This window comes from Amphiprion ocellaris, chromosome 3 (genome assembly GCF_022539595.1).
Source record: "Amphiprion ocellaris isolate individual 3 ecotype Okinawa chromosome 3, ASM2253959v1, whole genome shotgun sequence".
Classification (NCBI taxonomy): Eukaryota; Metazoa; Chordata; class Actinopteri; family Pomacentridae; genus Amphiprion; species Amphiprion ocellaris.
Window position 1 is genome coordinate 120,460 of NC_072768.1, and position 16,837 is coordinate 137,296.

General features: G+C 40.9%; 3 protein-coding genes across 11 annotated transcripts in view; 2 read left to right on the forward strand and 1 right to left on the reverse strand.

Annotated features, from left to right (window-relative positions):
* LOC111563016 (cyclic nucleotide-gated cation channel beta-3-like) overlaps positions 1 to 3,636 on the forward strand; it is a 33,850-nt gene extending 30,214 nt beyond the window's left edge. For all 4 annotated transcript variants that reach the window (XM_035944269.2, XM_035944267.2, XM_035944270.2 and 1 more), the window contains 5 exons: positions 199 to 282; positions 426 to 544; positions 1,461 to 1,607; positions 1,809 to 2,007; positions 2,089 to 3,636. In XM_035944269.2, coding sequence (XP_035800162.1) covers positions 199 to 282; positions 426 to 544; positions 1,461 to 1,607; positions 1,809 to 2,007; positions 2,089 to 2,319 — 780 coding nt within the window. In that variant the 3' untranslated portion in view covers positions 2,320 to 3,636. The remainder of the gene's footprint in view (positions 1 to 198; positions 283 to 425; positions 545 to 1,460; positions 1,608 to 1,808; positions 2,008 to 2,088) is intronic.
* elmo3 (engulfment and cell motility 3) overlaps positions 144 to 16,837 on the reverse strand; it is a 62,074-nt gene continuing 45,380 nt past the window's right edge. For 2 of the 5 annotated variants that reach the window (XM_055009025.1, XM_055009021.1), the window contains exon 21: positions 15,922 to 16,668. In XM_055009025.1, the coding sequence (XP_054865000.1) occupies positions 16,456 to 16,668 (213 nt within the window). In that variant the 3' untranslated portion in view covers positions 15,922 to 16,455. Of the gene's footprint in view, positions 2,355 to 15,921; positions 16,669 to 16,837 lie in introns of those variants that run through there. The other 3 variants (XM_055009024.1, XM_055009023.1, XM_055009022.1) reach the window with 3 other exon arrangements.
* On the forward strand, positions 7,755 to 15,312 carry fbxl9 (F-box and leucine rich repeat protein). 2 transcript variants are annotated; one of them, XM_055009026.1, is made up of 11 exons: positions 7,755 to 8,149; positions 8,274 to 8,375; positions 8,459 to 8,590; positions 9,700 to 9,879; positions 10,632 to 10,937; positions 11,076 to 11,292; positions 12,429 to 12,586; positions 12,669 to 12,884; positions 13,002 to 13,214; positions 13,284 to 13,501; positions 13,573 to 15,312. In XM_055009026.1, exons 1-11 carry the CDS (start codon positions 8,075 to 8,077, stop codon positions 13,739 to 13,741), a joined length of 1,986 nt encoding a protein of 661 aa, XP_054865001.1. In that variant the 5' UTR covers positions 7,755 to 8,074; the 3' UTR covers positions 13,742 to 15,312. The 2 variants fall into 2 exon arrangements, with proteins under 2 accessions (XP_054865001.1, XP_023117651.1); XM_023261883.3 differs by having other exon boundaries at positions 7,756 to 8,149; positions 8,456 to 8,590.

A 16,837-nucleotide genomic window follows, 5' to 3' on the forward strand; every position in this document is an offset into this window, starting at 1 on the left:
TCCTTTAAAAACTTGAAAAGAACAGCCTAGTACATATTACTGAGACTGGTTTTCTAAAACCTACAAAGCTTTTAATCAGAAAATGTTTAGTGGGTGTGTCATGAAAAGCAAAACCATGAACAGATGAACCAGAGGTCATTAAGTGTAGTTCAAAAAGACATTTTTTTCCCCTTTATTTTTTGTCTTCCCTTTTGACAGGGTTGTGACAGACAGATGATTTTTGACATGCTGAAAAGCCTACGCTCTGTTGTTTATCTGCCAGGAGATTATGTCTGCAAAAAGGTACATTTGTTTGTATGAGGCATCCATATGCAGCAAAGTTTCTGCTACTTACAGAACCTAACCCTAACCCTTTTCTGCTGCTAATGTTATTGTTGGTTTGCTCTCTGTCTCCCCTCATCTACTCTGGTTTTCATATTGCTCAGGGTGAGGTCGGTCGGGAGATGTACATAATAAAGGCGGGGGAAGTGCAGGTGGTTGGAGGGCCGGATGGGAAGACGGTGTTTGTTACGCTCAGAGCAGGATCAGTGTTTGGAGAGATCAGGTAAAGAGCTGGGGTGGAACGAAGAAAATGTCCCTGAAAATGTGCCTTAAAACTAAACAACAGAGTTTTCACAGTAGAACAGTATCTCTTTATCAATCTTGAAACTTTAGCCCATTCATACGGTTCATGTAACGGATATCCAGTTCCTATAGAAGTATTCACAACAAGAAGAGGGTTCTTTGGTCAAATGAAACTGAAATTGAACTTTTTGGCCATTAGAATAGATGTGGTGGACACCAAACATCTAACCCTAACCTTCACAAACACAGCATCACTGTGAAGCATGGTGGTGGCGCCATCATCATGTCACGAGGATTCTCAGCAGCAGGCAATGGAAGGCTTGTAAAGCTAGGGAGTAAAATGAATGCAGAAAAGTATTTGTAAACCTTGGAGGACAACCTGATGCAGTGAAGCAGTTAGTTTGCTCTTACACATTGTGTCTTCTGAATAAACAATACCACTGTTGACTGACAGTTGATATACCTGCATTTTGTTTCAAGTTCCAACACATAATTTAGTGGAACATTAAAAAACTCTGCTCCTTCTGTTATAGAAATCCTCCAAAAAGTAAAATCATGCAGGCAAGTGTCCATCACAGTTATGTATTAATCATATGGATGTATGCCAAAGGACTGATGCCTTCCTACCTTGTTCACATGTGCATATGGTGGTTTTTTTAGATGCTGGAAGAGATATGAGCAAGAATTATAAATGCTATAAATACAGATTCAGGCTTGCAGGGTTTCATTAATGACTATCTTATGGAAACAATCCAATTTGATATAAAAACCTCTGAATATGTTATTTTGATAGACAGAAATGAGTTTTTACATGTGTAATCAGCAGAGAGAAACTCTGAATGTCAAAAATGTGGTATAAAATGCTATTTTTAACCATAATTATTGTTTATTGGCAGTTTGCTCGCAGTCGGTGGAGGCAACAGGCGCACAGCCAATGTGATCGCTCACGGTTTCGCCAATCTATTCATCCTGGATAAAAAGGACTTGAATGAAATCCTGGTGCACTACCCCGAGTCCAAGAAACTGCTCCGCAAGAAAGCCAGGTTCAACATGAATGGAGTCACATAATATTGATTCTCATTATCTTTAAACAACAGCGATCATCTTACTTTCTGCTCTGTATTCATCTCCTAGTAGTGCAGTGGGAGTTTCTATTTTTTAGTTGTCAGACACCAACAGTTTTGCCTGCATGTACTGAATTACTGCAGTATTTGTTAGTGTGATTATTGCTGTCTCAAAAACAGGAAGATGCTTAACAAGGGGAAGAAACCTGAACCTAAAGAAGAGACTAAGGAACCTCCTCAGGTTCCGGTGGCTCCTGTCAGGCCAGAAACTCCCAAACTACTGAGAGCAGCGCTTGAGATGACTGAGAGATCTTCTGGACTGAAAGGAGCTCTCGCTAAAGTCAAAGAGAAGACCAACAAGTCCAGCATCTCATTACAGGTAAACATCACTATAACTCATAAAAGAAAAGAAACAGATGTGGACTTGATGCAGTAGTTTAAACGTTCTCTTCTTCTCCAGCCATCCATCTCCTCCTCCCTTCCTCCTGCATCACCAGCCTCCAGCTGTGGATCCGACAGAGACGAAGACTCGTCGTCACCCATCTCCACGATGTTTCGCTCGGCTTCCCACTGCCGCAGCGCTGCAATGCCTCCGCCTGCAGTCCCGTGCCACAGCGACGCCATCGAGAGGAAGGATGTCAGCGAGGATGAAGAGAACGAGGGCAGGAAGAAGAAAGAGAAGACGCTGTGATAGTTTTCTGGATGAGAAGAAGAGGAAACTTTAGCCTGAAATAGTAGGAGAAAAAGACAAAGAAGGACAAAAGGCTGAAGAAAGTGTTGTAAATGGAGATGTACACTAACTGGAAAGTCTTATTGTCAAGCTGATTTGGATGCCCTCAATGGAATTTAACTAAATGGAACTGTGTTGAATTCTGAACCAGGTGGAGCTTTTCTATGTCATAGCCCACAATATGCTGTACAGGTGTATCTGTAATCTGTGAAACTGGTATATTCTGTCCTTTATATCTTGTTGGTGTCCATGTCCCTTTGATTGTTCAAGCTGGGCCACTGGAAAATAAAACTCCAGATTCTTTTTATTTTTTCTTTTAACCTCAACCCACTGGATTCATCTTCATCTCATCATAGTTCATCTAACGTGGAGGACATTTCTATTCATTTGATTACCTCTTTGAAAATCCAGGCAGGTTTTTTTTTTTTTTTTAAATCATCTACACTGAGTTTCCATCAATGAACTCTGGAGCTCTGCAGGATAGTCAGTTTAGACCATGAATTTATACACAAGTGAACTTTTCTCTTTCTTTGTTTTTGCTGTTGTTGTTTACTATGTGTTTACAGATTGTTTTTGTAATATGCCTTGTATTTCTGTGTTGTGTTGGAGTGAATAGCCTGCAGCTGCTGACGGTTTTTACAGAGCTGGTTAGTAAATCCAGTAAATCTGTGGACTAGTTAAGGTTTAACAGCACGATCATCTATGCTCCTATCAGATCTATGTGGACAGCTCAGTGCATGGTAATCCCACATTTTATTTTTATTTTACTATTATTCATTTAAAAATAGCAGCTCTAACATCATCAAAAGCATGTATTAAACATTGTTTTACACGCTGTACTGCTGTTCCTGTTCCTGTTTTCTTTTAAGTTGGTTTTGTACAGTATTGTAAATATACTTGTTTTTTTATTTAGCTCATTTTCTCACTAATGTAAAATCACTGTGCTGTTGTAATAAGAAGTAGATGGATTTTAGAAATGCTAAATGTTTAATATGTTGTGCTAATGACTCAGTAATGATGTGAGAAATGTCAAATTTGTATATATATATATATGTGTGTGTGTGTGTGTGTGTGTGTGTGTGTGTGTGTGTGTGTGTGTGTCTGTATTGATTGTTGCAGCCTCAGAAGACGGGCCCATAAACCAGCTAAACAAGCTGCCAGACAATCTGTAGAATCCATTTCTTCTTTATGAACAGAGCTACAACATGAGTGAATTGACCACCGGTGTAGTCCTGGCTTGTGTGAATTTTCTTTAAATAAACGACTGTTTTCAGCATGTTTAATCCTCGGTTATGTGACCTGGTGGAAAAAACCAATTGACAAACAGCATGACTAACTGAGGAGATAAAAACCACAAAACCGCCAAAGTTCGACAGGAAGCAGCAGGTTGGTAGTGAATGTTCCTCGTTGTTCTCATTCTGCCTCTGTGCTGGCGTCAAATGAGTTTTTCAGGTTGATATGTTCCATTTCTGCTCCACTTTATTCAGGAATGGAAAATATTCTGCTTTAAACTCCACTACAGTGACAGCTCTACTCTAGATTAACAGAAAATTTTAAGAGTTTAAATGTCACTCCTCAAAAGCATCTGAGAATCCTCCTCACTCTCCACATTCAAGAAATCCAGAAAGACGTGTCTTTTCAGCAGTGAATTCACCTCATGAAACCAATTTTCTGTATGCTCCTTTGTCCACTGCATTCTATTGGTTTCATTTTTATTTTATTTATTGTGTTCCTACCTACTTTGTTAAGCGTCTTTGAGTGTCCTGAAAAGCACTATATTATTATTATTGATTATTATTAATATTAATATTATTATTATTATTATTATTACTGCATAATAAAGATATCAAATATTTCATGGCTCCACTTTCTTAGATGTGAGGTTTTTCTCTTCTTGATAAAGAGTTCAATAGTTTGGATTATTTCTAAAAAAAAAAAAAAAAAAAAAAAAAAAAACAAGCATTGTGAGGGTGCTGCTTTGGGCTCTGGGTGATGAAAGATTTCTCACTATTTTAAAAAAAAATAATATTTACAAACCAAAAACATCCCTATATCAATAACACAAATAATAACTAGCTGCAGCTCCACTACGAAATGCTTCATATTTCATTCAATTTATTTTATTAACATCAGTCATCCTTATTTTAAATGGTGCCCAAAAATCAGATAGTATTAATACATGGACATATCTGATGAAAAACTACATTTACACAATGCTTAGGAACAAGACAGAGCAAAAACAATAAACCAAAAGTATTAGAACAAATCTAAAATCCAAAGCAGTGACGGTTCCACAGTAAATCAGAAAAACCTCATTAATGAGGTGAGATTAAAGCTTTATGTGGGGCACATCAACAAACAGCTCATCTTCTTCTCTCAGATTACCTCCACCTGCTACCAGGGAACATCCTGATATTTAAAATATAAAAATAATATGCAAAAATTCAACCATCACAGAAGCATTTCTACATGGATTACTTTCAGTACCTCAACCACGTTTTCCTACGTTTGCATCATTTTCAGAGCAGGACTTTAGTTGTAACGGAGCATCTTTACAGGGCGGTAGAAACAGATTTCTCTGGTCGTCTGAGGCATCGTGTCATCTGAATAAAGCTGCATTATGAGGCGGTCTATTGTAAGAAAAGGTATTCATTGTCCTTTAAAGCCACACCTGGACAGTTCATAGCTTCCTTGTGCTTTAGTGGAGTATTAACTTTCATGAAACCTCCCTGTTCTACTTCACTTTCTTTAGGAGGAAACTCTTTTAACAGCTCTAGTTACTTTAAAACTGGAGATTTTTTCAAACAAAAGGTGGTAAAATACAACTCTTTGTTATAAATGAAGACACCAAAGGTAAAAAAAAAAAATCATAATAAAATGATTCATAATAATAATAAGAAGAAGAATTAGCTAATTAATAGAAGATTGATTGTCAGCTTCTTTGATTGTTTTTCAAATCATTTTTCTTGTAAAACCTTTCATCCTTCCACTTCCTCTAATGTGTGGGGGTCATTTGCAGCTCTTTAACCATTTTATGCACATTTTAGTGAATTTACTTTAGTGATATTTTACTTGTATGTGAGTAATTTACAGTGTGGTATTGTGGTATTTCTAAACCTGCTGTATTAATGAGTGGATTTGCAGTTAGATCCTTTTATTTGATGCCTTTATCTTCCAGATATCAGCTTCTTACTAATTTAATGGGGAACTTCTACAGTTCTGTATGAGTGGGGGAACAATGACTCTAATGGCTTTATTACATGATTTTTGTAAATATTATAATAAATAAAGCTACTCAATGGCAGACTTCATTACAATGCTGCTGAAACAATAACTTGATTAACAGAAATTGGTTGTGAACTAATTAGATCATTTTTCAGGTTATCTTTCCTGCTGTGATTCCAAACATTTAATGATTTAATGGCTCCACTTTGTTCTGAGCATTTCTGCAGCCCTTTGAACATTTTATGGACATTTTCTTTTTTAAACTTTATTTTAACACCATTTTCCATGCAGCTCTTTTACTTGTAATGTACAGTTTGTGCTGACTTCATTTCAGAACCTGAATACTTCCTTCACCACCGCTGCACAAAACCTGCAAGATTCTGTCCTAAATAAGCTTCCCAGTAGTAGACTACGTTAAAATGCTGCTGAAACAATGAGGTAATTAATAGAAATTGATAGATTTTTAAAGTAATTTCCATGCAATGATGCCAAACATTTCATTTCTCTGCTTCCTCTAATGCAGTGGTTCTCAAATTTTTTCTGTCGGGCCCCCCTTTGGAGGACAAAAAACTTTCGTGCCCCCTCAATAACTTTGTGTGTGTGTGTGTATGTGTATATATATATATATATATATACATATATATATACATATATATATATATATATATATATACATATATATATATATATATATATATATATATATGTATGTATGTATGTATGTATGTATGTATGTATGTATGTATGTATGTATGTATGTATGTATGTATGTATGTATGTATGTATATATATATATATATATATATAAACTGTGAAAACATGAATATGCAGGGCTGTGTTATTTTATCTGATTCCATTTTGTTGTTTTTCACAGTAAAGATCAGGGGTGTCAAACTCATTTTAGTCCAGGGACCACATAAATCCAATCTGATCTCCAGTGGGCCCCACCAGTAAAATCACAGCATAATAACCTATAAATAACCACAGCTCCAACTTTTCCCCTTTGTTTTAGTTCAAAAAAGTACATTCTGAAAATATTCACATTTAATGAACTATCTTTTTACAAAATATTATGAACTTGAAATTTCTTAAGGAAAACAAGTTCAGTTTCAACAGTAGCCTATTATGCCTCAGTTCATCATTTACACATGCATTGTAACTGCCAGATAACAGTTTATCTACAAAAACACAAAACATTCAGTCACAGGTATCTGCAACTGAACAATCTAGTATTTTACTTCATGATCAGAACAACTTGTCAAGTTCTAGAAATTATTTTAAATTTACAGCTTTACAAATTTACAGTTAATGTTGTTGTAATTTTTATCATTTGTAAAGTCGTCCCGCGGGCCGAAATGGACCGTCTGGTGGGCCGGTTTTGGCCCACAGGCCGTATGTTTGACATTGCTGGTAAAATAATCGGAGGAGATGAGCTGAGTATGTGACGTGATCGAGTACGCTGGTGTTCCGACTGCACATTAACGATGCGTTCTCCCGTACTCAGGAGTCTGTACTTCGGAGTCTGAACGGCCAGTGCATATACCATAGATATATACAGAAGATCATTATTATTAATATTATTTATATCTATGGCATATACAGTCTATGGGGCCAGCACAATTTCAGTATTGCTGTACGCCACGAAAAACAGGCCGAAGTTAAAACAATAGTTCAGCTAACTCGTTCCGTGTTGAAGGACCTTTTCCTCCCAGTCGCCCGCGCCCCCCTTGACATGCCTCTGCGCCCCCCCAGGGGGGCGCGCCCCACTATTTGAGAAACACTGCTCTAATGTAAGGAGCATTTCTGCAAACACTTCTTTAGTATCTTATGAACTGTTTTTTCCCTTAACTTTACTTTTACATTTTTAGTGCACCTCTTTTACTTGTGGATATGAATTCATTTGCAATGATATCCTCTCATTTAAATGCCATGGTAACCCAGCTGTCGTTCTAATTTAACACCACCTTAAATCTAACTTTTCATTTTCTGAAGCTGAAGGATGTTGGTGGAGGACACAGAAACTTTCCATTTCTGTAGCCAAGGAGCCAAAACGTAAAAGAAACCAAAGAAATGAGTCAAAGTGAGCCAGCCGTGTGTATTAGCGTCTATAGCCGACATGCGCAGTCAGAGGAGGCGGTCAGACCACATTTCCCACAATGCTCCGCCCCTCCCTTCTTCTTCTGTGGTCAGCTGATCCTGAAGTCAGACAGACGTTGGAAATGTTCAGCGTAAAGTAGCTTTTAGCGGCTTCTCCTCCAACGGAGCGTTTTATTTCCTCCCACTGACGCTAGTTTAATAGTTTTACCGACCGGTTAACGGGTAAGAATGGGACGAGTTACTGGTTCCTCTCCGTTAGCTTCAGTGCTAAAGTCAGGGTTTTAACGTGTTGCTACGATCAGTTAGCCTTCTGCTGGGTAGCTAGTTTACTGGTCCATCTCCTGGTCCATCTCCTAGTTAACTGGTCCACCTGAGATGGTCTGAGGGTGTTTTTATGAAGCCAGAAGAAGATGAGATGGAAGACAGCGATGGAGAAGACCTGATGGAAACACCTGAGCTGCCCCTGGAGGTGAGTTACCTCATTACTGTTAGCACTGGTTATACTGGTTAATAAGCACTGGTTATACTGGTTAATCTATCCATCCATCCATCCATCCATCCATCTAATGCTGTGTTTGTGTCTCCTGCTGTAGATCATCGTTTACATCCTGAGTTTCCTCCACGCCTCAGACAGAAAGGAGGCGTCTCTGGTGTGCCGGAGCTGGTACGATGCCAGCCAGGATCTGAGGTTTCAGGTAGAGATGCCCTGCTTAAATGTCCCTAATATAATGGAAGGAGGCCGAGAGTCTCATGTCTCCTCTTTGTGCTTCCTCAGAAGAACGTCACCTTCTGCTTCCCGGCTTCAGCCTCGTCCCTGGAGCTGGTCAGAGGTCTGGGCAGGAAGTCCCGCTGCAGCCTGATCATCAGCCAGCTGGATGGCTTCAGCATTTCCAGGTCGCTTCTTCTGGAGGTATTCTGTTTTCTATAGCTGATGTTGTCCACCTTCCCGGTGTTCAGAGCTGTCTCTCCTCTCAAACATCTGGAGGTGTTCTGTTGTCAACGTTCCTGGTGTTCAGAGCTGTCGCTCCTCTCAAACATCTGTTAGTCATAAACATTACTGCAGTCATGTGAAGGTCTTGTTCAGTGATTTCACACAAACCCACAGAGAAGTGATCACACGCCTGAGAGAGGATCTTCTGCCTCCAGGGTTCATGAAGTCCTTCAGAAAATAAATCCTGTTTATTAACTCAGTGGGTTTTATGCAGATTAGAAACACGTAGACAAGAAAAGAAATCTGTGAAACCCAAAGCCTGACAGTTCAAATGTGTTTGTTTTAGCTTAAATCATGTTGAGGTGATTTAATTCCTGTCAATCTGTCCAGGATGTAGATAGTTTAGAGTTAGATCTGTCCAGGATGTTCAGAATGATAGAGTTTAGATCCAGATTGACTCTGTTTGACCCTCGTCACCAGAATATGTGTCCGGCGTTGAACTTTCCATCCAACATGTTGCATCCTGTCAGGCTGTAAATCTGTTGCTTTAAAGATCAAAGTCTAATCTAGCTGCTGATAGTGTTGCTTTCTGTAATAATTCATTTTAAAGGCTGAGAGGTAGAATGTAGTGGATCAAACAGCACCGCCCATTTCTTACAGATTTAAAAATACTATTTTATTTATCAGTGCAGCACTTTTCATGCGTTTGTTCTGCTCCTATCAGTGTCCTTCTCCTGTCCTCTAGTTCCTCTGGTTCCTCTAGTTTCTCTGGTTCCTCCAGTTCCTCCGATTCCTCCAGTTCCTCCGGTTCCTCCGATTCCTCCAGTTCCTCCGGTTCCTCCAGTTCCTCCGGTTCCTCCGATTCCTCCAGTTCCTCCGGTTCCTCCGATTCCTCCAGTTCCTCCAGTTCCTCTGATTCCTCCAGTTCCTCTAGTTACTCTGGTTCCTCCGGTTCCTCTACTTCCTCTGGTTCCTCCAGTTCCTCTGATTCCTCCAGTTCCTCCAGTTCCTCTGATTCCTCCAGTTCTTCCAGTTCCTCTAGTTGCTCTGGTTCCTCTGGTTCCTCTGACTGCCTCTCCTTCCTCCAGGTGGGTCGTTCCCTGGGCTCTAAGGTGGACAGCCTGGCCCTACCTGGCAGCAGTATAACCGAGGCATCTCTGTTGGCCCTACTCCCTTGCCTCACCTCCCTTCGCCGGTTGGACCTCCGAGGTCTGGACAGCCTCTTCATGTCTGGAGCTTTTCTGTCCAGAGAGGAGCACCGACATCAGGTATTACCCAGCATGCAACAGCCTCAATGACATGTCCATGTGGTCTGATTTAACCCTGTAAGAACATCAGGAGTGAAAAATGCAGTGGATGAGCGTTTCCACTGTGAAACTAAACACAGAAAAACACAGATTCAGACGTCATTCGTACCACAGGCGCTGAACCTGCTAGCTCCCAGGAGCTTCTTTATTCATCTTCAGATTTAGTTTAAGTATCAAACATGTATTATTATTATTGTTATCATTATTATTATAACATGGACGGCTGAATTAAGGGGATTTTAACTGATAGATTCTGGTAATTATTTAATAAATCAGAATACCGTGACTGCATATCTGCTACAGTTATTTAAAAGCAGTGTTAGATTTCCTCTGTACATACATCTATATACATTATTTATGAGAACAGCCCTGAAAATGTGCAGCTGTTTAAAGTTGAGCTGAAATCCAAACTAATGATGTAAACTTGAAACTACCTGGTCAGGTAGAAGCTATTTGATGGATGTCATGATGAGGATAACAGAATTTACTGTGTTCAGTGTAAATATGTAAAAGTTGGACAGAAAGATGCTTCAGATGCTGAAAGGACAGAATCAGTTAGTTTATGTCTCATGTCTGTGTTTTGTTTTAAAATATTTTCTGGGACAAAATCATATTCCAGATTAAAGGACATGAAGTTCTAAAATGAAGGAGACTGATGTATTCTATGAACCTTCCACAGTGTTTTCTTATTATTTCATTGTTTTTCCTGTGAGGTCCGGTCGGCTCTGTGTGGTCTGGAGGACCTGGACCTGTCCGGCCTCCGCTACCTGTCTGATCTCGCCTTTAACCGGCTCACCGGCTGCACCCCGTCCCTCCGCCGCCTCTCGCTGGCCGGATGCCACATTGCTTTTGAGTTTGACCCATACCGAGGATGCCCGGTGGGGGCCGTCCAGGACTCCTCGGCTCTGCTGTCGCTGAGGAACTTGAGGAAACTGTTAACAGAGCAGAAATCCACCCTGGTAGCTCTGGACCTCAGCAGAACCTCCATCACTCCTGAGTCACTGCGCTGTATTGCACAGGTCAGAGTTAGCAGAAAGAAAAGGTTTTTTCACCAGAAACTCTTGGACCAGATTTACTGCTCCATGCAGGAACTAGAAGCTTTCATTCTCGTCTAAGATGCTGTAGGTCCTGAATCCATGACATCCTCTTTGTTCCAGGTTCCAGGCTTAGTCCTCAATGAGCTGCATCTGCACAGCTGTAAGGAGCTGACTGACTACTCAGTGGAAGTTCTGGTGAAGCACCAGCCGGGCCTCCTCAAACTGGACATCAGCAGCTGCACCGAGCTGACCAGCAGGTCTGTGGAGGCCATCGCCCAGGGCCTGAAGTCCCTGACGGACCTGTCGCTGTCCCGGGACTGGAGGATCACGGAGAAAGGTACCAGAGCCGATTTAGTATTTTTACATCATTGACTGGATGGAATTAAAGTCTGGTGCTCATAGTTAGTAGAAACTACAGAGGTCGTTGTTGTTGGCTAAAAGGTTTTTGTCCTCATGAGTGTGCCACTGGAAAGACATTTTCCTATTTTAAAATAAATTCTGTATCCTGCTGGATAATAATAGTAATGAATATGTTTATTAATGGATAATAATAGTAATGAGTGTGTTTATTAATGGATAATAAAAGTAATGAATGTGTTTATTAATGGATAATAAAAGTAATGAATGTGTTTCTTAATGTTCCTGCTGAGATTCTGCTGGAGCTCATGAGGTCCAAATGAACAGATTTTGAACATATTTTAGTCTTCCAGAGTCTAAAATACTAACGCTGGCACTAGAGCTTAAGATGAAGAAGTCAAAAAGAAGTGGAAAAATAACAGAATCGTTCCTGTGGAAGCTCTAAATGTCACCTTCCATTGTTTTAAATGAACCTTCGTACTGAGCTAGCTGCTTGTCCAGGGTGTGTTTTGTACTGTAGTGGTTCCTACGCTGAGAGGAAAGATATGGAATGTGATTTTAGTAGTTTAATATGTGGACAAGAGTAGAGTGTGGTGAAATATTAGTGTTTCCTGTTCTGTTTTCTAAAGTATAACTGCAGTTTCCTGGTGTCCAGAGCAGCTCAGCTGTGTTTAGAAATCAGGGAAAGAAGTTTAGTGTGTTTGAACCTCTACATCTGTACTAAAAACCAGTCTGCCCCACATCTGGACAACACAGTAAACAGCAAACATACATTAATGGTTGGATTTTACAAACCATTTATTACTTAATAAACATCTGGATATTTGTACTCATGGAACTCCTGGTCTGGAGTCTGGAAAAGTTTGGACTTTTGGAACAGAAAATGTGCAGGAACCCTGAATGGCTTCTGACTGAATGTGGAACAATTTATAGAAAATGCATGAATTATTTTTTTTTTTTGTATTAGCAGTGGAAGGAACATGTTTCCATTATCATGATGTTAGTGTTGTGTTTGCAGCTTGTTTTGCTGCCCTCTAGTGGCCAAAGCCGTCAGTTAATCTGGTTCAAATTAGGAATACTCTGCTCCGGTCTCCCAGACGTTTCATGTGTCCACAGGCCTCGCTGAGCTGCTGTCGCTGCCGTCTCTGAGGACTCTGGATCTGTCCGAGTGTCTGCACATCAATGGAACAGAGATCGTGAAAGGCCTGAAGGGATCCAACGCCGCCACAGCAAAGCTGGAGGCCCTGAGTCTGAGAAGCTGCAGCTACATCAGGGTGAGCAGCTCCAGACCATAGTAGAACTGGAAGAGCATCGGTGTCTGTTTATTCTGACAGCTTCTGTCTCTTCTCTCTGCAGGATCTTGCAGTTTTCTCTCTCACCCAGCTGCTTGGGGATTCTCTCCGTGAGTTGGACCTGACATCCTGTGACAACGTGACCGACCTGTCGGTGCGCGCCGTCGCCACCTACTTGCAGAAGCTGGTAGTTCTGCGGCTGGGCTGGTGTAAAGAAGTGACGGATTGGGGTCTGCTGGGGATGGTGCAGACGGCCAAATGTGAGCTGGATGAGGACGCAGTGAGTACCAGACTTACATGTTTGTTTCCCGTGTTCTGATGGTGCGGGTGCTCGGTTTATCAGCTAATTTAACAGCAGCTGGAAAGCAGCACATTTGAAGGTGTCATTGTTTCCCAGGCAGATGAGGGTCCCAGGTTCACCCGAACCTTCGGCAACATGGGCTTCTTCAAGCCTCCTCGTATGCCCTTTGAGGATCGGCCCAAGCTGGTCACTCAGAACGACCTGGAGCAGTTCAAGCACCAGTCTGGAGCTTCGCTTTTAGCTCTGAACCGGCTGCAGGAGCTGGACCTGTCGGCCTGCTCCAAGCTCACCGACAGCAGCATCATTCAGGTGGGAAGCTGAGAGGAGGCGTGTTTCAGGTCTAGAAAGCAGAACATTTGAATATTGTTTCTTCTCCAGGTGGTTCATTACCCGGATCTCCACCGTCTGTCTCTGTCCATGCTGCCTGACATCACCGACGCCAGCTTGGCATCGGTTGCCTGGCGCTGCCGCAGCCTCACCAGCCTGGCGCTCAGCCACTGCCCGGGCATCAGCGACCGAGGACTAGCTCAGGCTGCTCCATACCTCCACCGATTGCAGCATCTCTACCTCTCCTGCTGCACCAACATCACCGACAGGTCAGTGGTACGTCTGCTGCATGTAGCTGCAGATTAAACAGGAACTAATCATGAATCTCTACAACCCGCAGGTCCTTGTTCCTTCTGCTGGAGCACTGTAAGCGTCTGAGGACACTCGACATCTCAAGGTGCAAAAACATCTCCTCAACAACAGTGGAGCTCCTCCAGTCACAGCTGCCCTTCCTGGAAAACATCCAGTCCAGGTTCATCGGTGGAGCTGATCTCATCCCAGCACTCTGAATCTCCTGGACCAGACTTTCACACAAACTGACCAAAGCCTGCTCTGAGTCCAACTTTTGCACATTTCAGCATTTTGCACAAGAACTGAAAGAAATGTAGATGAATTGTTGGCTTACAGAGAAACTTCTGTAAGTAAATCTAGACTGAAAGCCACTCTGTAAGGGTTCGGGTCTACATCATAAATCTAGACTTAAAGCCACTCTGTAAGCGTTCGGATTTACGTCATGAATCTAGACTTAAAGCCACTCTGTAAGGGTTAGGGTTCGGGTCTACGTCATCAATCCAGACTTAAAGCCACTCTGTAAGGGTTCGGGTTTACGTTGTAAATCTAGACTCAAAACCACTCTGTACGGGTTCAGGTTTACGTCGTAAATCTAGACTCAAATCCATTCTGTACGGGTTCGGGTCTACGTCGTAAATCTAGACTTAAAACCACTCTGTAAGGGTTAGGGTTCGGGTTTACGTCGTAAATCTAGACTTAAAGCCACTCTGTAAGGGTTCGGGTTCAGGTTTACGTCGTAAATCTAGACTTTAAGCCACTCTGTACGGGTTCAGGTTTACGTCGTAAATCTAGACTTAAAGCCACTCTGTAAGGGTTCAGGTTTACGTCGTAAATCTAGACTTAAAGCCACTCTGTACGGGTTCAGGTTTACGTCGTAAATCTAGACTTAAAGCCACTCTGTAAGGGTTAGGGTTCGGGTGTACGTCGTAAATCTAGACTTTAAGCCACTCTGTACGGGTTCAGGTTTACGTCGTAAATCTAGACTTAAAGCCACTCTGTAAGGGTTCGGGTTCAGGTTTACGTCGTAAATCTAGACTTTAAGCCACTCTGTACGGGTTCAGGTTTACGTCGTAAATCTAGACTTAAAGCCACTCTGTAAGGGTTAGGGTTCGGGTGTACGTCACACTTTATGAGAATAGATTCGCTGTTCTGTCTGGAGCAGCACCACTAATATTAACTTTTAGAAGTCTGGATGTTTTATGTGCTGCAGATGTGATCTGAGGAATTAATTTCAAGGTTCTTTATCCTGAAAACAGAAACACACTGAAAGAAGGAAATATGAGGTAAATATTCAGAATGTCACTAAAACATCTAATAGTAGCATGGTGCTTTTATCTAAGAATGTCCAAGCAAGAAATGAAGGTTAGACAGAAATATTAAGACAGAAGCTGTCCATAAATGGAAAGGTAATTATTGAATATATATCTGTATTTATGAAGTAGTTAATCATTCTGAACTAACGTGATTTCAGGTGACAGATGAACTGTGGGATATATTCTGATATCTAAATAATATTTTGGCTTTTTTTTCTCGACGTGAGCAGATTTCCCTAAAAGGAGCTTAGCTGAAATGCTAACGCTGACTTTGGTCACAGAGCTTTGCATTTTTTTCTCAATCATTTATTTTTTTATTCAAAAAGCAAACTTTACTGGGGATTTTTAATTTTTTTTCTGAAAAATCACAGTTCTGTGCTGCTAAACAAATTTAGAGTAGATATTAAGTGAAACAGTGAGTTAGAGTTTAGGTAAAGTTCAGTTACTGCAAAGTTAAAGTGAATGAATTAAACCTTCATGGTCTCAGGACTCTATTATTTTAACTCTTCACCTCCGTCTGCTGCATTAACGACACTGTTTTATTATTTCTAGGTTCTTCCACCGTTATCAGTTTTAGGGAATTAAATTAAATGGAAAAGGATGCTTCCTTTCTATCAAATTTCAATACAATTCCATTTTTTCCCAGTGAAACTGACTTTTGCTGTCATTGGATTCTGCAGCCTTCTGGTCTATCCCTCCTTTTCTTGGCCAAGCACACTTAATAAAAATAATAATAACATGATACACCTGTCTAATTAAAGACATGAGACTGTATTTTGCACTATGACAGAGGGAGAATTATGGGCTGTAAAGACAAATAATCAGGTATAAAATATATGGATTTTATAAATAAACCAAAGTTTGGCTACAATGCTATCAATAAAACAGGTGTTTTTCTTTTTTTTTTCCATATAAATCTGTTTATTCATGTGAAGTCACTCAAAACACATGATTCAGAGTGAATATTTTTCAGGAATGCACTGCAGAGAACAATGAAATAATCCAAACCCACTATTTTCTAGCTGTCAGTTCACGAGGAGCTTCAGCTGCAGCTCATTAGTACCATTAAAAAACACAAAACAGGATTTAATCCACCATAGACTGCCTCCAGTATTGTAGAGATTTACAGGGGTTATTGTTTTTCACATTTTAAAACAATTAATCTGTTGATTGTGGTAAAAATACAGTTATTAGATCGGTACCTAAAGCAGGAGAGCCTGTTGGGTTCATGAAGCAGAAACACTTCTCTCTACTGGGATGAATGAACCAGCAGGTTCTAGTTAATGCCTGTTAGAATTTAAAGCATCGATACTCACAGGAACAATCCCTGTGTTTCATATAGTTTTAGATATATGGAGAATATAAAATGATAACTAAAGACATTTAAAGTACCAATACTGGACTATAAGGAAAGCAGCGGTTCTTCTTGTTTTTTGGAGCTGGGTGGAGTTTCCATTCAGCTGAAGATGAACAGATTATTCCTGAAAATCTGCAGCCATTACAACCACTCCTGGAGTTTAAGTTTCACTTGGATGTAGAAAAACCAGAAGAAATATCTAATGTCAGAGTTACAGAGAAGACGATCTCACCACACACACACGTATTCACACGTCCACGCTCTACTGCTCCGTCTGGCTGAAGTCGTAGCAGAAGTTGTAGTTGCTGGGAGGTTTGGGAACGCTGGGAGCGCTGTCTGGGATGGGAACGTTCTCCAGGTCCAGGAGGCGGAGTTTGATCTCCATGGACAAGAGGATGTCCAGCTCGCTGCGCATCGTCTCGCTGCTCATGTCCCGACCCAGGAGGACGCTCAGTCCATCTGTCCACAGGCAGAACTGACAGGAGGGAAGCTGATCAGAGTTGGTTTATATTCTGACTGGGATGGGGAACTACAGGAAGGAGATCTTAAACCCCTTTATCACTGTTCTGATAATCAGATCAGAAACGTTTGTGTAAAACTTTCACAAGGGTGTGAACTGAACGGACAGACATGCAAAAGAGGCG

Coding starts and splice junctions, on each gene's coding strand:
- fbxl9 (XM_023261883.3), top strand. CDS start 8,075: ATGAAGCCAGAAGAAGATGAGATGGAAGACAGCGATGGAGAAGACCTG. Junction 8,376..8,455: donor GCCAGGATCTGAGGTTTCAG/GTAGAGATGCCC, acceptor GTGCTTCCTCAG/AAGAACGTCACCTTCTGCTT. Junction 12,885..13,001: donor GTGAGCTGGATGAGGACGCA/GTGAGTACCAGA, acceptor ATTGTTTCCCAG/GCAGATGAGGGTCCCAGGTT.